Genomic DNA, 25,380 nt, shown 5'->3' on the forward strand with positions numbered 1-25,380 from the left:
ATTCTGTTAATCTCAGGAAAAAAATGCTTCCTGTAACACACGGTGCGATAGCTTTGAAAAAGTCGCATTTAAGTCAAAGTTCCAAGATTTCCAAGTGTTCAGGTCTTTTGCAGTTGAATTTGTTTAAATAGCTAATAGCTGCATGTACAGTTATAGAATCTGTTCATGACTTTTATTAATATGCAAAATAGATCCATTTGGCCACTCAAGGGCACAATGATCTCCAGTAATCCCTAAGGGAGGAGATTTTCAAACAACTTTCTGAGATGACCTGACCACTTCTCCTTGCTGTTTGATCTTTGTACTCACCCCCTCCTTGCCCTTCCTTACCATCTGGATTTACAAGAAACATGATGAAATAAATAATGTTAGGCAAGGTATATATGTTTCAGCTTTCACATTGTGTGTAAGTAATAAAGATTTTTAAAAGTCTTCAGTTCTAAGTAAGGCACTAGGCTGAACAATGGGAAAAGATAAATTCCAAGGTCATGCAAATTTATGAAAGCCCTCAGGAACGCTTGCAAGATGCTTGCAATAGAATCTTAGGAAAGTCAAGCTAGAAAACAGTCCACAGATCAGCAGTCTCAGGTTCCATGTCCTACAGATGAAGAAATCCAGGCTGGGGGAGGTTGAACTCAGTAACTCTCAGAGACATGATGAAAATTTAGTCCACTCAACCCCTAGCCTGATGTTCTTTTTGGAACATTACACTAACTTTTAAAATTGCTAGGGATAACTTGAAATGAACAAAAATATTTCGACATTAAAAAATCGATTCGTGACACAGTAGAAGAGCTATAAAGCAAAAGTAGGGAGGGGTTATAGCAAGTCATTTGGTCAAGGCACAAATGTTGGGAAATTTGACTTCGACTTTTTAGTAATAACAAAACTCTAGCCAAGTCTGGGTGAAAAGCGTATTTCATATGGTTTCATGGAAAATAATATTTTTAATTCCCAGAGACCACATCCTACCAGAAATTAGGAAAAACATAAATAAATGATCATTTTATACTTGTTCCTCGCATGAAAATGGCCAACTGGCTAGGTCAATGAAGAAATTTTGAGATCTAATGGGGAGAAAACTCAGAAGAGCTAAACATCACAAAGGGAGGCAGTGCAGGCTGGAGTAACGAACAAGACTATGGAGTTCACATTTCTGGGCTTTCCACTTAACAATGGTGGCCAACAGTCCCAGCTCCGATGCTAAACCCCCACATGCTTAGGCGAAGCATTCTGCCATTTTCTTAAAAGTCACCCTTCTGGTGGATTTTACAAAATCCGTGACCATGACGCCTCATACAAAAAAGCATTTTTGTTTACATTGTTGGGAACTATAGGCTTTTTCGCCTAAGTGCCCCATACTGTGATTCACACCTTCCATTGAGGCTTTTTCTTTTTCATTTTATTATTTGTTCAGCCAGTCTGGGGAAGGAAATTAATCTGTGGGCCATTGTATTCTTGGCTTCGACGGACACTGAAAGAACTAAAGAACACTGATAGAACATCTGTTAAGAGGACACAAAGGGGTACATCTTAAAATATTTAGTCTGTGCACTAGGCGAATAAAAGGAGCTTCTTTTGTAAATGTATTGAATGATTAACGGACCATTTCAAGACCGATTAAAAATCTCAACACAGGGACCTACAAGTAACCCAACTACACAGTTGCAAGGGACAAAAGGACAAGCAGGTGGCAATTTCAGTGCAAACTGCCTGGTAAAAAGAAATCGTTAGCGTATTGCAGTATGAGAAATGAACAGCACCATAAACGTCAGAGTTTGGTGAGACGTCAACTGATCCAGATGAAAAAACAGAAGTAGAAACTAAATGCAAGAAGCTGAGACACAAAGGACTAGATTGGTGTGAAAGAAAGGAGCCTGTCAGAGTGTAAATGCCTCATTAGGTGTTATGCTTCTCAACACCAGACATTAGATACAAAATAAGGCAAGAAAAAAACCCAAATACTATTTCTTTGCAAGCAGTTTTCAACCCGGACACATGGAAAGCCTAAAAATAATGTTTGGGTCCTTTAAAAGTAACTTCCCCCAGGAGTTACCCAGGACTTCACGAAAAAATTTCATTTCTACACCTTTTTTAGAGTATAGAAAATGTTTTTCCATGGTATTAACATTTCTAGGGGGAACGCAGTTCTTTCCTCAGACATACGGATGGGAACAAGAAGTTATTGACCTATTGCTACTTAAAGAGCTGATGGTAAGCAAAAGCAATTTGGCAAACATTTACTGAATGCTGGAAACGCAGGACGGGTGAAGTGCTGAACCTTCCAGAGGGCCACTCGCACTGCTCCCCAGCAGCCAGCACTCACCGCCCCGAAGTTGCCCCGACTCATGTTCCTAAACATGAGTTGTTGTCGCGTGTTTCCCAGGGTCTGGTTTTGGGACAGATAACACCTTATGCAAGTGTGTTAAGTAAAATAACGTAACTTCTTCACTATACTGTTCGTGGCTCTAGGAAGCCCTCGAAAGGTATCACTGTCAGCCGATAAAAAGCAGTTTTGGATAGAACGGGACAACTGACATCGTTCAAGTAAGCCTTCTGTTCTGTTTACTACACCTCTAAGCCCACAAGGAGTGTTGAGTGCGTATGTGAGCACACGTGCACCTGTACCTACACCCGCACACACAACCAGCACAACAGAAAGGGAGGGGCAGCCCAGGTCAATCACAAAAGCATAGCACGAAAGCACAACGTTCTTTACAACAGGATTGCCTGCCCATGCATATAAACTACTTATGGCGCTCAGAATAGTTTTATTCTTGCTTTAGTTACACAGCCCAGGCTCATAAGAGCCGTCAGCGCATTCCCGAGCTATGCCGAGTAGACAGCTTGGTAAGCGACTATGAACATAGGGCACAGGATTTCCACTTCCATATCTAAAGCGTCTTTCCTACGTCTGTACAGTATACTGAAGCACAAATATCTTTTGACAGTTTGCTGCCAGATGAATGACTTCATTTCCTTTGTGGCTAATGGTTGATTACACCATGGGGATAAAGACTGAAGTAAAAATAAAGGCAAGTTTTAATGTGAAGCAGATTAGTTTTGAAAAGTCTATTATGTCAAAAACGACATGGCAAATACAAAAATCTCTTCACCGATGTACATGACATTCTTTTTTTAAGTTGAAAAATAATTTTCTGAGTGTGGCAGCATGAACATTTCAATCCCGACCTCCTGCTCCCGTACCTTGTACAATTATGTTCGCTGTGGCTTGGACAGAGCCTTGATTATTGGCGGCGTGACAGGTAAATCGACCGTGGTCCTGCAGGGTGACATTTTGCAAGTAGAGTCCTCCGGAAGTAGCCAGGTGCCTGGATCCATCCAGGGCCTCTCCGCTGCCCCTCGTCCAAGTAACATGGGGGTGTGGGTGGCCCGTGGCCATACATTCCAAAGTTGTGCTTGTGCCAACTAAAACCTCTGTGTCCTGGGGCTGGATTATAAAACTAGGCTTGGCTAAAGGAAGGAGGAAAACAAAACAAAATACGGCCAGTAGCAGTTAAGGGTTATTTATTCTACACTGTGGTTTTTACGTGTTTGTCATTTTCAAAATGACTCTATACTAAAATATTATATACATACATATTCTCAAATAATTAAAACTAAAATATCTGGATCTTTTTTTGAGAGAGTGAGAGAGAGAGAGAGAAAGCACTCATGTGTGTCCACGCATTCAAGTGGGGGAGGGGCAAAGGGAGCCGTTGCGAGGGAATCCGAAGCAAGCTCCACGCTCATCACGGACCTGGAGATCATGACTTGAGCTGAAATCGAGAGCTGAAACCAGCTGAGCCACCCAGGCGCCCCTAAAATGTCTAGATCTGAAATCCGGATTTGATATAAACATGCAATTTTTTTTAAAGACCGCTTCCCTGTACGCCAGGATGTATCATAGACACACTGGGGCACACCTATTTTTTATCTCCGGGCTAACTGTTCAAACGTTCCGTTGAAAAATATCCCCTTTTGAGACTCTCTTGCAGTTAAGGGTACCCGTGTGACATTCTTCTGCCGGCACGGTGTAGACGCATGTCACTGGACGAGTTTCCTTCCCAGATAAGAGTGGTTCAGTCAGTCATTGCTCCTTCTGTTTGCTGCCTGGCACTTGGTCATGAGTTTTGGGTTACAGGAGCCAACTTCGTACCAACAGGTGCCAAGTATGGGGGAGAAAAAGGTCTGTGCAAAGGACTAAAGAACAGAAAGATCTCATTGGAGCACTGGGCTAATGTGGCAGCTCGGTCCAGACTCCCACACTGCTTGTGGCACCTGAATAAACCACACACACACACACACACACACACACACACACACACACACACTGTGTGTGTTCAAGTCATGTCTCATCAAATTTTCTGACACTTTCAGCCAAACATAATACGATAGTAAGTATTCTTGTAAATACAAAACTTAGACTTCCACATAGGGTGTTCCACTCATCGATTCTTAAGAGCGTCATCTTTTCTAGAAATCTGAAGCAGAAATTAAAGACTTGGTAGGGTGTTAAAAATGCCTCATTATCGGGTCTAATTTGGGGGGGGGCTCCTTAATTTCTGAGATAAATATACCATGGAGAACAGAGATAAACGCGTTTAATCTAATTCAACAATCAAGATTTAATTTTCACAATATTGCACGCCTTAAGATGGATAAAATGTTCTAGATGTTGAAAAGATGCACGAGACACACTCCCGTCCTTGTAAGCTTATGCTTCAGCTACGAGAACAGAAAACAAGCCACATAGTCTGAAGAACCCCAACATACCTTGGAAATCATTATATTACACTAAGGTGTAAAGGGCTGTAGATAAATGGAAAGAGGTATTATAATAATTGAGATACAAAAGGTTTTTGGAGCGAATCAATGGCAGTGAAAACGAAAAGGAAGATAATCCGATACATCGTGGAACCAAATTTCTAGAGACTTGATCAAGAAAAGATAGCAGTGGAGGCTGAATCTGAAGTTTTAGGAGGATGTTAATAACATCAACAGTGATGGCAAACGTGAGATGAAGTGCAGGCGAAAGGGTTTGAGCGACGTAAAAAATTTACATGTGAAGATGAGCACGAAGGCGGTGGTGAGTGAGATCAATCCAAATCTCAGGAAAGATGCCAGCAATAGAATCTGGGAAATGGACAGAAATCACTCAAGTTTGATGTTTGGGAATTGCTTCAAAAGTCAAGGAGGGTTCAATGGAAGAGGAAGAAATGTGGTTAGGGCAGGCCAACTGGAGGAAGGGTGGGTGTTGGAGGGTGTGGGGAACAACATGGTCAAGGCAGGCTGAAGTCTTTAAGAAGGAGAGGACCTTAGAAAAGGATCAGGAGAAAGCAGTGCCCAGAAATCAAAGTAGGAATACTCCCGTGCGCAGAGTCAGGCTTGACCTAGAGGGCAAAGTGGATGATGCTTTGGAAAGAGCTAGTGGGTGTGGTGATGAGAAAGTACCGAAGAACTCCGTAGGGAATTCCCGAATCCAGTCAATCTGTGACTCAAATGCCTCAATTCTGCTGGAGTAACTCTTAGTTCAGTGGCGTTTTCTCTACTCCCTCTGTCACTGCCCCATCCAACGTCACTGCTCTCCTCTGCGTCATCGCCACAGCCTGCCCGCCCCCTCACCTTACTCTGCCCTCCTGCTTGTTCTCCGAACTGCAGCCTGGACGACCATTTTAAAAGAGAAATCTAATTTTGGTCACACTTTGAGTACAGGAATGAATGATTCAGCTCTGCCTTACGGCCCCCCAAATCTCAAAGGATCCCCAACTCTGCATCTGTACCCTCGAGGCAACCAGTCTTGAATGTGCCCTGCCCTGTCTACCTTTACTGCCCCTTCCACTACGATGAGGTTTCAGTCCTCTTTATCTGGCTGTTTCCTACTTCTTGCCTTCAGCTTCTAGGTCCCGGGTCCCGGGAAATCCTTTCTTGAACGAACACAGATCTCCAAGTCGGCTCCAAGGGCCCTTCCTCTGACAGGGCTGTGCGGCAGCCCACTCTAGAGGGCCGGTTATCAAATTTGGGGAATCTTTCAAGCTGCTTGTGAAGCATAGCCATTGTTAAAAAATCAAGTGACACAAACTGACAACTAAATAAACCTCCTGAACGTCAAAGATCAATTCTGACGTTTACCACTTCTCATTGTTTCACATTTTGCTATTATCTGGAGTTTTGAGATGGTCTACATCTGCGTCTGCAGGGTAGAAATGCTATGCAGTAGCATTTCTACTGCATCTCTTCCCAACTCCGAATTCCCATTTCTACTGTGCATCTCTTCCCAACTCCGAATTCATCGGTGTCTCGTCAGTCGTCGGCAAATGTTGCACCTCAGGGCTGCTCCCTCGCCCCCAGAGCCAGCGTTTACACATTTGCCAGCGCACAACGAACTCTCCTTTATCCTCCTATCCCCTTTCCTTACCTGTCATAAAACCTGCCATCTTGTTGAATTATGGCTAATCGCCTAATCTATCACCTAATACACTATCGACTCGGTAAGGGCTGAGGAAACAGTGTCACTCTTTCCATCAGCTCTCTCAAAATGATATTACTACAAATTTGTCACAGTCACTGTGGCTGGTTTACACGGGCCACTGACTTTAGGGCAAAGCAAAGCTCCTGGAAAGTTAAAGGAGCATAGGCTGTCAACCACAGAATCTTCAACAGCAAGCTCAGTAGGCATTCAGTAAATATTTGGTGGGTAATTAATTACGAATGAATAACTGAACGTTTGTTAGAAAGGATGATAGCCCTGCCTAGGTACCACTGAGTCCCTCTGTCTGAGGAGGGCGGGTCGTCTTCTGAGGAGGCCGGATAGGTCATCAAAAGGAGAACAGCAGTCTTGGCACAGCACCTGTGGTGACTACGAGAGAAGAGAACGGAGGCAGGAAATTTAAAAAAAAAACTTGAAGAGAAAAAAACAATTTCTGTAAAAGACCAGAAAGTGATAGAAAATGGCAATAGTTTCCCTTTTAAGCAGTCCATCCTTTAAAGAAGCAACATAAGTCATTTTCTAGTGCAAATAACTGATGGAGAACTGAGGCATTTACCCCAAGTTCCCTCAGGAAGAAAAGCCGTACCTGGAGGACTGGAGTATCTGAGCATGGCTTTCTGGGTCTTGACTTCCCCGGCTGAGTTTCTGGCCATGCACTGATATTCACCTTGGTCCGACTCACGGGTGTTTCGGATCATGAGTGTCCCATCGTCAAACAAGTTAAGTCTAGTATCATCTTCCAAATCCAATGAATGGCTGGAAACGCACGTTGTACACATGTTATTTAACCCCAATCATGTCTCAAACACTTAACAAGACTGAACATATAGGAACTTATAAATATGGCTCGTGCATATCGACATGTTAACTTCTAAAATTATCTTAATAATCCAGAACATTTTAGTTTAAATCCTAGTTGTCCCTTCCCATTTCTGAGACTGTATCCTAAACACAGGTTTCAAGTCAAGACACGATAGATAGAAAGGAAGGAGGTTTAAATGTCCTGCTTTCCAAGGCAGCATGACTTTAATTTTTTTTTTAACTTTTTTTTTAACGTTTATTTATTTTTGAGACAGGGAGAGACAGAGCATGAACAGGGGAGGAGCAGAGAGAGAGGGAGACACAGAATCTGAAACAGGCTCCAGGCTCTGAGCCGTCAGCACAGAGCCCGACGCGGGGCTCGAACTCACGGACCGTGAGATCATGACCTGAGCCAAAGTCGGACGCCCAACCGACCAAGCCACCCAGGCACCCCTTTAATTTTTTTGTTAATGTTTATTCATCTTTGAGAGACGGAGAGAGACAGAGCATGAGCGGGGAAGAGAGAGGGAGACACAGAATCCAAAGCAGGCTCCAGGCTCTGAGCTGTCAGCACAGAGACCGACGTGGGGCTCGAACTCACCAACTGAGAGATCTTGACCCGAGCCGAAGTCGGACGCTCAACCGACTGAGCCACCCAGGCGCCCCTAAAGCAGCATGAATTTAAACACTAAAGCCATCTATCCAAATGAAAGATAGTTCTGCACATTGTTATACCTCTGAATTCCCATTAAAAAAATCATCAGACGATCATATGTAAGTTTTGCACCCTTTTTCTGTGAGTCATTCAGAATGCGTTCACATTTCGTGAAGGAGTAGGAAAATATTCATATTGAAGACAACCTAGCTAAAGCCAAGGACAATTACACGACATGGCATTAAATAAGCACAACCCATTTACCCAGTTGTTGGATGTTAGGCCCTCTTAACAGAACTGGACCATTTGGGGGATACCAGGAAAATGGCGTTTATCCATCCAAATGGAAGATCCATTGAGTACATAGTGAAGGCTATCATCCAGAAGGTTCAGACATCAATAATATGTTTTTGGGGGGTTATCTCTAGCACTAAATGCAAAGCTACTGACACATAAACATATGTTGGAAGTTTGTACAGAACGTTTTTGTCGTACCAGGGTACTTTTCTCTTTTTTAAAATACTCAGTGATCTTGTCTGAGGAGGAATAGATATTTGTATGAGTCTGCTTAGTACTATAAATTTTTTTAAACATAACATGCTCCCCCAACACACACATTCATCACTCAATAAGCTCAATTAAACACTTAGTCTACATCATCCATCAATAACACCCTTTAGAGAGGAAGAAGTCCATTGAGGGGATCTCATTTCTCTTTTTAATTTGTTTTACAAAGCCAACAGCTTCCAAGTTTGTCTACTCATTTAAATATGTGCCATCACTGAAGGATAATAACTCATCTTATTTTCATATATGTAAAAACTAAAGCATGTTCAATTAAAGAGATGGAGAAATCATCCTTATTCAGCAATTTCTGTCAAAGAGGATAAGGAGGCACACAATGGCCATATTTCACATCCGTTTTTTTAGAGTGGAGCAGAGAAGACAGGACACACAGATGCAATCTGCTCTTCTTCACCCGCTGAAAAGCCTAATTTTAAGAAAAACTACCAGTTACTAGGGCACCTGGGTGGTTCAGTCGGTTAAGCATCTGATGCTTGGTTTTGGCTCTTGATCTCACAGTTCGTGAGTCTGAGCCCTACACTGGGCTCTGCACTGACAGTGTGGAGCCTGCTTGGGATTCTTTCTCTCCCTTTCTCTTTGCCTCTCCTGCATTATCTCTCTCTCTCAAATTAAATAGGGGCACCTGGGTGGCTCAGTCGGTTAAACATCCAACTTCAGCTCAGGTCATGATCTCGCGGTTCGGGAGTTTGAGCCCGGCGCTGGGCTCTGTGCCCACAGCTCAGAGCCTGGAGCCTGCTTCGGATTCTGTGTCTCCCTCTGTCTCTGCCTCTCCCCCGCTTGCACTCTGTCCCTCTTTCTCAAAAATAAACGTTAAAAAGAAGAATTTTTAAAAACAAAATAAACTTAAAAAATTAAAAAGAAAAAAAAAAAGAAAAACTACCAGTTAGTAAGAACTTCAAGTTGCTACTTTTGAAGAGATTCACTTTAGGAAAAACAACAGTGCTTCTGAACGGTCAGTCATGCAAGGCATAGGCAAGGGAACTAGATGACGGACGTTCCCGTAAGTATAAACAGCTACTCAGTGTCAGTAACCTGCAATGAACATCAGAAAGCACGTTTTCTTTAAGTGCCCACATTCAAAAGTCTCATTTAGTATTAAACTAATGATTCTAAACACAATTCTAAAATCATCTAACCTTAACCCAATGAAGACCTACTTGCAAAAGGGGGGCCTGGGTGGCTCTGTCAGTTATGCATCTGGCTCTTGATTTCAGGTCACGTTGTGATCTCATGGTTCGTGAGACTGAGCCCCGCATCAGGCTCTGCACTGGCAGCTCAAAGCCTGCTTGGGACTTTCTCTCTCCCTCTCTCTGCCCCTTCCCCACTCACACATGCTCTCTTTCTCAAAATAAATTAAAAACAAACAAACAAACAAAAAGACTACTTGCAAAGGAACATGCCAGCAATAATGGAACTGCATCTTTTCCAAAGATGATTTAGTTTCTTTAAAATTTGTTCTTGGAGGGGCGCCTGGGTGGCTCGGTTGGTTAAGCGACCGACTTCGACTCAGGTCCTGATCTCGCAGTGTGTGAGTTTGAGCCCCGCGTCGGGCTCTGTGCCGACAGCTCAGAGCCTGGAGCCTACTTCAGATTCTATGTCTCCCCCTCTCTCTACCCCTCCCCTGCTCACACTCTGGGTCTCTCTGTCTCTCAATAATAAATAAACGTTAACAAATTTTTTTAAAAATTTGTTCTTGGAGCTTCCACGCTGGTAAACACGTAGATATTTGGGGAGCATCACACTCAGAAAGCACAGAAGGTCTGCACCCCTTCCCACGTACTTTGCCCTCTCCATCTGGCTGCTCCTGAGTTGTATCCTTTTATAAGAAACTATAATTTAACCCTTCCCAGATCCTTGGAACAATATGACAGACATAGTCTCCTCCTTCATGGAGGTAGAGTCTCATAAAATGACAGGCTAGTAACAACATAGCGTCTGCCTCAGCCTCTATGTGACGGAGAATTGGGACAAAAGGAAATGGAGGAGGAAGAGGAGGGGAAAAATAGTTGTACACCCACATTACACACAGAGAAATAAAGCAAATGTGGCAAGAAAAACTCGTTCTAAAACTGAATCCCAAAATATCGAAAGTTACCAAGTGTGTATATGGTATCTGTCTTCTGGCTAGACAATGCAACAGAGTTCAGCAATTTTTACTCTTTAAAATGGTATAAAACCAAAAAAATTAAACCCACAAAAACCAAATGGTATAAAACCAAAAAAATTAAACCCAGCACATCAAACCCATGCATTTACAACGCACCAATCCCTTTCCCTGGTTATTTCTCTGTTTGCTGATAAAAATTGTTTGCTCACGCATCATGCTGTTCCTTCAAAAATTCAAAGCAGGTCTTCGTGTCTCAATATACGTATCACATTGCCAACTTGGTGCAAACCAAGTAGCAATCATATATAAAACCACAAAGGTGCGCACAAGTAGAATGCTCTTAGATTTTTGTTTTCCTTGCAAATGTGCCGACAAACAGGTTTGATTTATTAAAGGCAATTCATTGCAATAAGCATTTACAAAGTGCTTTCTAAGAACTAGGCTCTGTGGCTAGGTACCAGAAATAGAAAGATAAGTAAGTTACCATGCATGCCCACAAATTTAAATTATCTTCAAAAGCATGGCTGGTTTAGAAACCTCTTTAGTCACGTGACTATCTCGCTCAACATCTTCCAGTGGCACTCCAAGATTATAAAGGAAAAGCCAAAGTCATCAGCCTTCCAGTTACTTTTCATATTTTTCTTACTTTCACAAGCAAAACCTTCATCCCAACAAATATGATGCACCCTCTTTCCTGAATCCTATCACAGCGAGTTCTATCCTGTGTCTTTACTCCTTCTTCCAGCTGGAACGGTCTCCCTCCTCTTTGAATTCCATCAATCATTTATCAAAAAATTATTTTGATTGGTATTTCTAGGTACTGGTAATCACTTTACTCTCCTCCTGAGAAGCCTAAAGAATCTCCCAAACTTACATCAAAAATGGTTCTTATATCCAAGTGAATTGCTGCTCTTATCACTGTGATCTAATGATATGCAATTACTAATCATATGCAATTATCTTTTTTTCTTGAAATTTATTTTGGTTGATATTAGTATTGACATAGCACCTTTATTTTGACTAACACAACGTTGCTGTTATATGTTCACCCATATAACACCTCCCAGGATCATGTTTTAGATAAACATAAATAGCACACAGCTGAATTTTTCAATCCAATCTTACCATGTCTTTCAAAAGGCTATTTAATCTGTACATGTATTGTTTTTACTAATGTATTTAAACTTATTTCTAATGAGATATTTTGTTCATTTTCTCTTTCCTCTGCCTTGCCTTTGTCTTAATTCTATCTCTCCCTGCCTTTTGTCGACTGGTCCAGTTTTCTTTAATCACTCTTTCCTTTCTCTAAGCATGAATAGTTGCATTTCTTCATGTTTCTTAGTATTTTACCATAATTTTTACCAGGTCTTCCTGACTTCTCTAAATCCAAAGTTAATATCATTCTACACCTCAAAAATGAGACATGGAAATGATTTAATTATGTCCTCTCTCCTTACAATATTTTTATTCGTATCATCTAACATTTTATTTCTCTCTTACTTTAAAGTTGGCCAATACTTTAACAATCTCAATTTATTCATATTTATCAACATGTTTAAAAATACATTGCTTTTGGGGCGCCTGCGTGGCTCAGTCGGTTGAGCGTCCGACTTCGGCTCGGCTCATGATCTCACGCATCCTGAGTTTGAGCCCCGCATTGGGCTCTGTGCCCACGGCTCAGAGCCTGGAGCCTGCTTCAGATTCTGGGTCTCCCTCTCTCTCTGCCCTCTCCCGCTCATGCTGTCTCTCTGTCTCTCAAAAATAAATGAACATTAAAAAAAAGTGAAAAAAAATACATTGCTTTTTACTTTTACTTCTTGCATATCACATCTCTCTAACTTGTATTACTTTTAGCAAATATCCCCAAGTAAGGCTCGACTCTTTGCAAATGTCATCATTTTACTCGTCAGATAATTTCGCTGAATATAAAACAGAAGGAAACTAGATTTTCTCTTCTTCAACCATTTCAATATATGCGATTGCCTTCTAGCCATGTACAGTTAACTGTCAGTGTAATCGCTATGCATTTGAAGGCAATCTGAAAATTATCTTGGAATGAAAGGTTTTATCTCTTTCAACTTTCTGATCATAACGCGCCAGGTATAGATTTCTTTTTTAAGCCCTGGGTGGGAATCAGTACAGTTCTTATTCTGAAATCTCATGATTTTTTTCATTTATGAAAGAGTCCTCATTATTACTTCTCTAAACATTGACTCCAGCTCATTATTTCTAACCTATCTTTCTGGAACTCCTACTGGATATGTCCTGGGCCTTTGAATTATAGTCTGTGTTTCTTAACCATCCAGAAAGCTAATTTACTCCAACAAACGTACCTTCTAATTCTCTAATTCTACCTTTGCTCGTGTCTAATCAGTTCTTAACACACTGCTCTATGGACCCTAAAGTCAGGATAGAGGACTCTAGGGGGAGGAAAAAAGAGAGTGTTAAGGAAGGGACACCTAGGTAGCTTCTAATGAATTGGCTTTTTTTTTTCTTAGCTTGGTTTATGTTAAATAGATGTTTGTTTCAAATGATCTGCTCTACTAGACTTTAAGTTTCATGCACTTTCAGTCTATATGTTATCTTTCTATTTAAAAAAAATACTCAACGACAAATAATGGGTGAGTTAAGACTTGGTGATGTTAAATACTGCTTGGTATCAGCTCTTCCCTTTCACCTCTACCTTTTTTCTATGCAAAATGGTTAATACGGTAACAGAAATTTCTGCCTACACTTTACCTTTCCTTCATTTTATTCCTTCTTTTTCCATTTCTCTGTTTCCTTTTAAATGCATCTTAGTTTCTTTAGTCACGATATTTAAAACCCTTATGCCATACATTCCATCAGGCAGCAGGATTTCACTTGTCCCTTTCTAAATACTATTTCAGTGCCTTTATAACCTTGAAAACATAATGACTGAATTTAAACTGTAAGAAGGCAGAGCAAGCAGTCTGAAGACATGACAAGCAGCAATTTCTATTTCTCAAGTACCCTTGAACAATCTCCAGATGGAAATAAATTGAAGTCTTCTATCAGTTGAAGTCTTTCTCCTGGGCCAGATTCCAAATTTAATAGTGTTCATAATTGCCTTCTTTCCAAGCTATTTTTAACCTACACTTATTAGTTTTCTGCAAGAATTAAAAACACATTTTACAAACATGTCTGGGTTTCTTACTAAAATTACAAATTCAAATTATATACAGAAAAGACACAAACTATTTTAATATCAGAATATTTTGTGAAGAAAAGCATAAAAATATAGTGTTGATTATACACACGACAGAAAACAGTGAGATTTTGTGCAAGCCTGGGAAGGACACGTGCGAGGCATGCTAGGTACCAATAATGTAATTAATGAAAATATAATTATCCAAGTCCTGTGACTGAATTGTATCAAACATGTAGTTCATTCTATGTGTCTATTTCATATCACTTTCCCACTCGTTCTTTAGACGTTTATTTTAATTTTTTAAGTTTGTTATTGCTATTTAATTTTATATTCAGACTTTTAGATTGATACATACCACGTTTTATCAAATAGTGCAATGAGAATAAAAGAAATAACTAGTATTTTAAATAATCTTGTATATCCTTTATTGCCAATTCACTTACATCACGTTATACCAATTTATTGTGTGAAATTTGCAACACCAAATGTAAAATGTCAGTTTGCAACTAAAATAATTAAGATGAGGTTACATCTAATTATGTTCAGATTTTAAAACACGCTAGTTTATTATTATCCCACTACTTCCTTCTAGAAATAATACAAAATCCCTTTAGTCAATTTCACAGTCATTAATGTCTAGAAATATAGATTTTAAAAAGCCTCCAGATAATTTGGACAAGTCAAAAGATGAATGCTAAAAGACATTTTTGTCTCTAAGAAATTCTGATAATTTGGGAAATTTCATCTCTAGATAAACTAGTTGAAACAAGATAAATGGGTTAATGAAATTGGAAAGAGAATATAACACACATCCATGCTTAATATTTACTTGTTGTGTATCCAAGTAATCTTCGGTTTGGGGTTTCCTTCCGCTCGGCAAGTGAAGTAGACAGTATTCCCCGATGTTACCTCCACATCCTGGGGCTCAAAAGTAATTCGGGGACTCTCTGTGACAAAAGAATTATTGGTGTATTTTTAAAGACACAAAATTGTAGTATCCTAAGATTGAGAATATTTAATATCCATCTACATTAAAGTTTTACAGATTGTCTTGCAGTTACCCAGTAATATGCCAGTTTAGACATTAGACATATATTTAACAAAACTTCAGAAATTTGAAAGATTCGGTGCATAAAGGAATCTCTAATGAAGTAAATGAAATAAATTTCCCTGTGCTTTTATTTCTAGTAGTTCAATACAACCATATTTATGGAAGAAGTTTGATTTTATGGGTCGATATCTCAAGCCAAGTACTTCAATCGAGCTTGAAATTTGTAGGCAGCCTTCCTAGACAATTAGCCATCTAACGTCCACTTTATACAATTTATAAGAATTTGTATGTCTAGACCTCAAACCTGGCTGAGCAAAATTCCTTATTAATATAAATGAATGTTTCCCTTCTCAAGTAATAATTAGAGGTAAAACATGGAAACATTTAAATTATTTTAATAAGAAAGTAGATTGATTTTTAATGAATCAAATAAGATTATTGAAGTTAAATTATGAGAGAAAAATGTTAGACAGGGAATTTCACTTTTCTATGGCAAACTTAACAAATTTTTCTAAACCTTTCTAAATGATAAAACTCTTCTTTTCATAAGTACATGATTTGAGACTGTCAGTCCTTAACAAATAACCAGATCTAATATGTCTGAAGAATGTTATACAGGTCCCAATCTTAACCACTTCATCAAAAGTCCATATGATCAACACTTGGCCTTACCCTTTTTGGAAAAGTAGTTTGATTCATCTATATATTTATGAAAAAAAAAATTCAACATTACAGTATGTCAGGCCCAATGCTAAGACCAGTAATGAAACAGTGATCAAAACAAAATTTCTGTAATCATAGGCTTATCATTTCACTGAAACAACTGAAATTAAACAAACACAAAAATGTATAATAATATATTGTGATAAGTGCTAAGAAAAATAAATGGTGATTTGATAGATAGACTATAAAAAGGGACTTGACTCAGTGTGCGTGTGATAGGGAGAAGGTGGGTGGAAAGCGAGATTAAACAAAGCCTTTCTAAGTAATTCATATTTAAGAAGAGGGCTATTATAAGGAGACGTGCAAGACAAATACCGTAGACAGAGTAAAAAGCATGCAGACAGCCCTTGAATTGGAAAAAAGCTTAAGAACTTTTAGGAACTTCAAGACCATCGTGACGGGTAAACCTCACTGAGCAAACAGACAGGAAGACTGGATCAAGGATACAGAGAGGAGCCAGAGGATACAACATACAGGAAGTGTGGCCTTGTTCAGGATTTCGTGTTTCATTTTCAGGTGTGGGCAGCTATAAAAGAGCCAGAGCAAAAAGGACTATATCATCAGATAGGTATTTTAAAAGATCTCCCCAAGTATAATAGATTGGAGAGGGAGGAAAATGAAAGCCAGGACACCGGTTAACATGTACCGTATTCCAGGCAAACTGGACCACAACATAAACTTGAAGTTGGGAGTAAAGATGGAAAGTATGGACCAATTTGCGATTTATTTGGAAATAAAGACCAAGTTACATTTCTTCTCAATCTGGATGGAGTTAAATCATATTGATATAATTTTCCAAATAACCTGCTCAGAGACGTTAAAAAAAACTTGGCCTCCGGTGAATGGGACTTTAGAAAGAAAATGTCTGCTGTAAGCTCTCACGTGACTAAATCTCCAAGGAGTCCGATTATCACACACATGCACACGTATGTATGTACATTCAGCTATTCATATTTAAAGCTATATATAGGGGCGCCTGGGTGGCGCACTCAGTTAAGCATCCGACTTCAGCCAGGTCACGATCTCGCAGTCCGGGAGTTCGAGCCCCGCGTCAGGCTCTGGGCTGATGGCTCAGAGCCTGGAGCCTGTTTCCGATTCTGTGTCTCCCTCTCTCTCTGCCCCTCCCCCGTTCATGCTCTGTCTCTCTCTGTCCCAAAAAAAAATAAATAAACGTTGAAAAAAAAATTTTTAATAAAAAAAATAAAAAAATAAAGCTGTATATAAATATAGATTAGATAGATACATAGGTAGGTATTATCTTATTTATAGTAAAAGCTTGAGGTGAGAACCAAATAATATTCTAAGAAGCTGTACTTGGATCTTCAAGTAAAGGCTGATAGCCTTATTAAAGCTGCCAGAATATGAGCTATGTTTATCAAATCCAAAGTTTTCATTAATATTGTGAATTTCATTAATGTGAATTTCATTAATAACTATTTGATCTAAAGTTGAAAAAACCGCAATTATTTATTTATTTGTTTGTTTTTTAGAAAGTTTTACATTTACTTATTTTTGAGAGAGACAGGGCACAGGTGGGGGAGGGGCAGAAAGAGACAGAGAATCCAAAGCAGGCTCTAGGCTCCGAGCTGTCAGCACGGAGCCCGAGGCGGGGCTCGAACTCACAAACCGTGAGATCATGACCTGAGCTGAAGTCGGTGCTCAACCGACTGAGCCACCCAGGCACCCCTGAAAAACCTCAATTATTAATCATTAGCGGCACTAAGTGATGCTGAGGAATAAGTGGAAACTTTAATGCCGGTCACAGTGTCCTGTGACCTTGTTGAAAAACAGTTTTCCTCAATATTTGAGGAAATTTGAAAGTTGGATTAAATGATCCTCAAGGACTTTCCCAGCTCTGTTTATGATGATAAAAACTCCCTTAGGCGAAAATGCAGATAATGAAACAGAAATTGACCATACTTTTAACTAAACCTCTTAATAGCATCTTTTGATATTATGCTCTTTTAAATGCAACATTGTATTAACAAATCTTTATAGAAAAGGCAAACAAAAGACAACTCCGTGTTCCACGCACAGAGAAAATTACGTACCACAGTTGAACTCCTCCACGGTTACGGAAGCAATGGAGCGTCCCTGGAGCCTTCTGGGATATTGACATGTAGCAGCAGCCTGAGTTTGGCCATTTCGGGCATAGCCTTGCATAAGTTCCCCCAGCCACATTAAGTCACAGTCACAAACTAGGGCATTGGAATCCAGACGCCTAGGCATACAGGCAAGAATGACAACTGTTGAGTGACTATTAATGTTGTTTGCATCTTCTGAATTAAAATCTTTAACTGCCTCCAATTTACCTCCTTAGTCACATTTTTGACTCCAGGATTCGTTGGTACCTATCAACAGACTACAACACACGCTTACCTGTAAGCTGACCTTAATAACTACAGGATCAAATGAATGCTTACTTGTCTTAGAGAAGGCTCAGAGTTGAAACTATACATAGTGAAATGTTACAGATCTTTTAAATGTTAAGAACAGAGAATTTATACTTGGTAGTATACTTTTTTTTTTTTTTTTTTTAACTTTTTCACAGAGGTTACTTACAACAAAGAGTAGAGGCTTTATTACCCAAACGAGGCCAAAAACGTGCTGTGTCTGATTTGGGCAGCTGCCTCAGGTGACTGGCTCTTTTCTCTTGCAAACCACCTTGACATCAGTATGGATAGGCCTGTGTTCTCTTGTGTCTTCAATTTTCCCAAAGGACAGAGGCAGGACTTCTTAAAATTTCTTTGTGTGTGTGCGTTAAAAGGCCTGGCTATCACTGGAAATGATGCCATCTTACAAAGGTCCGCATCTGGGAGTGTCTCTGGCAGACCGGATGGGTAGGCCCTTCACATTTTTTTTGTGGTATTTCCTAATCTAGGCCCACAAGTTGTTCACTTTCGCTAAGTTTTACTACGTTTTCCAAATCCCTTCCAGGGCGTTTTTTTTCCTCATGAAATAAAATTGATAGATAACCAAAGAGATTGATGGTGTGTACCTCCATTCTTGCCAAAAGATGTGTAGCAAAAGGGTACACAAAGTGATAAATGATCTCTTTCATCCATCCGAAGGGTGAAAGGGCAGCATTAGTTAAATGAAATCCGCAAGTCTGTCTATAGCGGTAACGAGGTCACACTCTGAACAAGGGAATTCAAGGGATGAAATGATAATATGAATATATTTATGATGGGGATGTTATGTTGTCCAAATTTTATTGTCATAAGTAATGCTTTATGTGATTTTTAAGAATTTTAAAATGCTATATTTTTTAATATATTGTACAAAGGACATTGTATAAAATGTCCTTTAAAATCATTTGGGAAACAAAGGAATTTAAAGGATCAATTTGCATATAAAATTAAAAATCACCTAGCTATTTTAACTTAGGAATCTGTATTAGTAGCAAGTTCCTGGGAATAGTAAGCTAAAAGTAAAAAAAAAAAAAAAAAAAAATCATGTTCTTCTCTAGATTTGGAATTTATAATTCGAGAAAATTGTACATTTTTTAATAAATTTAAGAAAGATTTATTGTCTGATAATTTCGTGAAGTGTATTGTAGATGCTTCGTTCATAAGATTGTTATATTGTACTCGAACTGTATTACACTGAAAACTAGCTATATTTAGCAGCATTAAATAGTTAAAATTAAGGGGAAAAAGTCTCACATTCATTAAAAGGTTACTGAATGGTATGGATTTTATTTGCTTAATGCTTCCATCAAGATTTCACACTAAACAGAGAAAATAAAGCCATAACTGAAACGGAGAATACTTTCAGCCTTGTCCAGGGTGATGTATAAGACGTAACACTTGACTGGTACTTGTTCAGCAAGGTATTGGGTTCAGTGTCCTTGGCTGTTCCTTGTCACTGACTGATTTACTGAACCAGCTACTTTGCTAAAAAACTGATCTATTTCAACATGAAGGAGCCCAAAGTTCATTCTGATTTATGTTTTGAGTTTAATGTCTGGTAATTTTATCAAAAGCAGTTTGTTGTTAAATATTAAGGTGTAAATTCTCACTTTAGTATCACCATGAGATTTCTGAGTTGAACCAAAGCCAGGACATCAACAACTCCCTTGGGACCCACCATTCTTGAATGTTCCATTTCCCTGATGTCATCATTGCTTACATAACAACCCTCCATTAATCAGCGATCCACTCTTTCCCATATGTATCCTCATGCCTGTGTGTTTTAACAACACTAGAGCATAAGATTTCATTTCTTCTTTTTATGACCACTGACTTCAATTAAAATATTCATCCATAGCAGGGATACAAAACATGAATAAAACAACTATAGGTTATTCTTTTTTCACTTGCCACTTAAAAAACTCCTTTATGGGGCGCCTGGGTGGCGCAGTCGGTTAAGCGTCCGACTTCAGCCAGGTCACGATCTCGCGGTCCGTGAGTTCGAGCCCCGCATCAGGCTCTGGGCTGATGGCTCAGAGCCTGGAGCCTGTTTCCGATTGATTCTGTGTCTCCTTCTCTCTCTGCCCCTCCCCCGTTCATGCTCTGTCTCTCTCTGTCCCAAAAATAAATAAACGTTGAAGATCTGCATCTGAAACACCCAGGGCAGGACTAAATAAACTTTAAAAAAAAAAAAACCAACTCCTTTATATTTGAGGGGTGCCTGGGTGGCTCAGTTGCTTGAATGTCCGACCTCAGCTCAGGTCATGATCTCGCAGCTCGTGAGTTTGAGCCTCTCATCGGGCTCTGTGCTGACAGCTCAGAGCCTGGAGCCTGCTTCAGATTCTGTGTCTCTTTCTCTCTCTGCCCTTCCCCTGCTCATGCTCTGTCTTCTCTCAAAAATAAATAAACATTAAAAAAAAACCTCCTTTATATTTGAAAAAACATATAGTACTAGAATTTTTATGGTAGTGAAAAAACATATAGTACTATATTTTTGCACAAAAATCCATTTGGGGAGGCTTTACAAGTTGAGTGTTTCCAAATTTATACTGAGAAAGCACTACTTAAAACATAGCCTATCATTTAAAGCCATAAATTTTGAAAAATAAAACACTAGATAAAACTAGATAAAACACCATTTTATCAATAATAAAAGTGGGTTGTCTTAATCTTTATTAGCCTATACTTATTAGTAATACACTTAAAATCACTGCCATTTCACTGTTCTCTATTTTGAAGGTTCTCTTACATCAAATATCACACCCGATGTGCTAAATCAAAGACAACTTCTCTTTGATAGCATTCAGTCAAGAATCACCACAGTAAAATAATTACCCACTTGGGTCTGTTCACTGCTCAATGGGCAACTTGAAAGGGAATAAAAAAGCACGGGGTAAGTTCAAATTCAAATCTTTCTATTTGAAAACACAGTAATATATCACTTGCGCTTACATAATCCCTTTCACATAAAGATCCAAAAGCACTTTTTAAAAAGAATTTCATTAACTTTTTCAGTACTCTTGGAAGGAATGCGGTCGTCGTGAGTTAGAAATGATATGGTACAGACAGGGAAACCACGAGCCGGTGTCCCCTACGGCTCCCAGTGCTGATAGGGCACATGTGAGCCACACAGGTTTCTCGGACTCCCAGATGCGACCAATGCAGTGACACTCTTTCAACTGTTGAGAGACTTCATTGTTGAAGATGGAATCTATTTGATGGTACACACAGCTTATTTACTAGCCTTCAGTTACTTTCCTGTATTCTGATTTTCATGTATAAATTACAGCCTGGATAGGCACAGGTTTGAGGTTTTGGAATAACAGGTACCAGGGCTCACCATCTCAGCCTGACCAAGATCTCATGAACCCTGGAAGAGCTGGCTCAAATCGTCTGTATGTCAGTTTACCATGACCAGAAGTGACCAGTGAACCATCCATCTATGAACACAACATCAACACAACATACAACGTGGATGGAACTGGAAGCTATTGTGCTGAGTGAAATAAGTCAGTCACAGAAAGACAGATATCGTATGTTTTCACTCATACGTGGATCATCAGAAACTTAACAGAAGACCACGGGGGAAAGGATAGGGGAAAAAATTGTCTCAAACAGAGAGGGAGGGAGGCAAACTATAAGAGGCTCTTAAATACAGAGAACAAACTGAGGGTTGATGGGTGGGGGAGGGGAAAATGGGTGATGGGCACTGAGGAGGGCACTTGTGCGGATGATCACTGGGTGTTGTATAGAAGCCAATTTGACAATAAATTATATTAAATAAATAAATAAAAGTGGCTTAAAACATTTGAAATAAAGACAGTGCATGCATAGAATATACACAACGGCACATCACTCTAAGATAAGGTCTCCCTCTGCTTCCTGATTAGTATTTGCTTCTCTGTGTGCGTTCCAGCAATGGAGTGAATGCGTTTCATTAAATGTGAGAGGTTAGAACAAAAAAGCTGCTACTAAAATTTAACAAGAAAGAATAGCACAAAGAGATTAGGGGAAAAAACAAGGGATTTAGCATTTCAAGACTTTCTGAGAGCCTGAGAAGTCAAGAATGATACCCAGGTAGAAATCTATGTAGAAAAGACACATTTAATGGGAATTATAACCGCAAATATACAAAGACAGTGACTCTAACCACACATGGTATAACAAATCCAACAAGAAAAGGAAGAACGGAAGTAAAAAACATATTCCTCCCACTACCAGAATAAAGCATCCTATTGCCTTGTTGCAAAATATCTTGGTATTTTTCACTTTCCAGATATGACTCAAAACCAAGAATGTGGAAAACAACAACACCCCACTACAGATCCATCGGAATGGCCCAAATCCAGGACCCTGACAACCCTGAATGCCGGTGACCTCTCACTGCCTGTGGGGCCACATTGGTACAGCCAGTTCGGAAGACAGCCAGGCAATTTCTCAAAAACCAGATATACTTTTGCCACAAGATCCAGGACCCACACTCCTTTGTATGTATCCAAAGCACGTGCAGCTTATGTCCACTCAGACCCTACACGTGGATATTTCTAGCAGCTTTATTTCTAATGGCCAAAGCTTGAAAGCAAACACGTGTCCGTCAGCAGGTGAAGGCAGAAACAAACTGTGGTACAACCAGACGATGGACTAGTATTCAAGACTAAAAAGAAATTCTCTATTGAGCCATGAAAAGACATGCAGGCATCTGAAGTGCCTATTACTAAATGAAAGAACTTCATCTGAAAAGGCTGAATGCTGTAAGATTTCAGTCATATGACATCCGAGAAAAGACGGAACTATGGAGCCGGCTGCGGCCACGAGGGGATGAACAGAGGAGCACAGAGGACTTTTAGGGCAGTGAAAATATTCCATACGACGTTCCATACGCCATATGTCGTTACACATTCATCTGACCCCATACGATGTGCAATACCAAGGGTGAGCCCTAAGATGTGCTACGGACTTTGGGTGATCCCGACGTGTGGATTTTAAGAGCTATTCTACTTTGGTGAGGGATGAGAGTGGCGGAGGCTGTGTGTGGGGACAGAGGGTACGTGGGAAGTCTCACTACTTTCTGCGCACCTGAAACTGCTCTAGAAGACAAAGTCTATTACAACAGCAAATGAGAATCCACGCGCGTACTTTTCCAAACGGCTCAGTGCAACCAGCTCTGAGAAGGAAGATTTGGGCAGGTGAAGAGAATCACCAAGCAAGGCTTTGGTGGGTTTGAGCACAAACAGCACAGCCCGAGGAGAAAAGACGGGGGAGGCAGCATCTGCGCTGAGAACTGCCATGACAGAAAACAGAGCACGAACGCCCGAAACAATGGACTGGGGCTGGATGAACGTTCCCCCTGATGATTCGTGATCCTTGAAACACAGCGATTCCAAGCGTGATTTCCAGGCACCAAGTACAACACACATTTCTCTCCCTCAGTGTTCCGATACCTACTTAAATCTTCACCTTCCCTTGCCTGTCAACCTGGACCTGGGCACATCACACCAGAAAGACAACAGCAACAACGTGGCCCCCAAGAAGGCTGAGAGAGAAACCTCTGTGAGTCTGCCCCCGTGTCCCCTCCAACTGGCACCGGGAAGCGGGACATTTGATCTTTATCTGATAACCGGAACTCACCCAGGGGAAAAATAACAACCAGAAATCCATCAACGATGCAGAAGTATACCCAGAGAGCACGGTGCAGAGACAGATCAGGGTAAAGGCAAGTGATTCACAGAGGCAGACGGAAAAGCGAGGCAGCTGGAGACTAAAACAGGATTGGGGTGTTCGCTCTGAATTGTTTAGCGTCGGAAGAAATGAACTGTACCCGTAACCATCGGTGTAACGGGGCCCAGCTTGCGAAGTCTGGCCAGAGGAGTCAGACTTTCTTTAGAACTTCTCACATCTCTTTTTTAAATAAAAGCGAAAGGAAAAGAAGTCTTGGGAGCCTTTAGATTTGACCAGCAAGGAAATTACTGAGAACCGAGGAAAGTTCTGTCTTCGATATTCCTTTTGAATGTCACTTCTAAGGGAATACATAAAAAGCTCAGTAGACTATCTGTGTCCTCTATCGCTGTGCGGTTCACGAAACCGTTTTCTCTCGACCACGCTAGAATTGCAATGATCTTTCACGGCAGAAGGAGGCAAAGGCAAATCATTGCTTGGGGTTTATTTATTTGGGGGGAAATCATATGGTTTCTGTGTCTGCACGCTTCCTTTCACTTACAGTCTCTTTAATGAATCCAGATGAGAAAAGCTCCCGGCCGGGATTTTCGATAATTTGTTGTTATGCAAAAACCTGAAAAACAAAGGGTAACTTTTAATCGCAGCACAGTAAGGACGATTTAGGAGACTTTTTCAAAAAGTCTAAGTGTGACGCCATAGTACATTTTCAAAAATATCTCAGTGAGGAAAGACAAATATGCAAGCGCCGTTTTAAAGACTTACATGCACGTTTCTGCCACTACACTGGTATTTTCTCATCCGTGTTCTTTTTTTTTGTCTTTTAATTTTTTGTTTTAGTTAGAGATTACAAGTGCTAAAGAGAAAACCACAAAAGGAAGTCTTTAAACGCACAGGAAATCAACATAGAGAATGTTTTCATCAAAACAAATGGCACAGTAGTGTATGTATGACTGCAGGGGGCCGCAAGCAAACCATGGTTGACCGGATCCTGCGGTTTAGCTAAACTCCAGTCCCATTGGGTGCCGCTTGGTCCATGGCTCAGCCAACCATTTGCCTGTGCGCTTTCAAATCCATGCCCACAGCCCGCGAAGATCACAGAAGCAGCTCGTCCCCAGGCTCTTTTGACCCTGGCTTCCTCTTCCCAGTTAGGTTCCATCACCAGACGTAATGGATAGAGGCAACGGAGGAGGCCCATGCCACAGGATTTCTACCTCTCCTTTCACCTGGTCAGTCCAGCACTGGTCTGGGCTCCCTGAGAGCGCTGCCCGGCCATACCACCTCCCTGCACTGTGACGAGAGAGATTAGGGCTAGCAGATGACAGCTGGGCTCCCATTCTCACTAGCACCACTGAAAGCATATTCAACCAAGGGCATGTGTATGAAAAGAAGACAAAACAATAATCTGCAAAACAGAGGAGAGCTCCATGCCATTTCTTTCCTTTAGAGAGAAAGAGTGAGAGCGACAGGTAGAGGGAGATGGAGAGAAAGAGAAACAGAGAGAGAGAGAGAGACAGAGAGAATCCCAAGCAGGGTCCATGCTCAGTGTGGAGCCCAATGCAAGACTTGAACCCACGACCCTGAGATCATGACCTGAGCTGAAATCAAGAGTCAGTCACTCAACCGACTGAGCCACCCAGGCATCCCTTCAGGCCATTTATTTCTGAAGACTGTAGGAAATGGGCACAAATAACTGAATAATATGTAGAAAGTGT

At 40.5% G+C, this 25,380-nt stretch overlaps 1 protein-coding gene across 1 annotated transcript in view; it reads right to left on the bottom strand.

The window, feature by feature from the left end:
- PXDNL (peroxidasin like) overlaps window positions 1-25,380 on the bottom strand; it is a 353,529-nt gene that overhangs the window by 108,108 nt on the left and 220,041 nt on the right. The window contains exons 6-10 of the mRNA XM_047842831.1: window positions 24,210-24,281; window positions 17,633-17,802; window positions 14,637-14,754; window positions 7,077-7,246; window positions 3,208-3,474 (exon numbers count right to left, since the gene is read on the bottom strand). Coding sequence (XP_047698787.1) covers window positions 3,208-3,474; window positions 7,077-7,246; window positions 14,637-14,754; window positions 17,633-17,762 — 685 coding nt within the window. The 5' untranslated portion in view covers window positions 17,763-17,802; window positions 24,210-24,281. The remainder of the gene's footprint in view (window positions 1-3,207; window positions 3,475-7,076; window positions 7,247-14,636; window positions 14,755-17,632; window positions 17,803-24,209; window positions 24,282-25,380) is intronic.

Source organism: Prionailurus viverrinus, chromosome F2 (assembly GCF_022837055.1).
Source record: "Prionailurus viverrinus isolate Anna chromosome F2, UM_Priviv_1.0, whole genome shotgun sequence".
NCBI classification, from domain to species: Eukaryota; Metazoa; Chordata; class Mammalia; order Carnivora; family Felidae; genus Prionailurus; species Prionailurus viverrinus.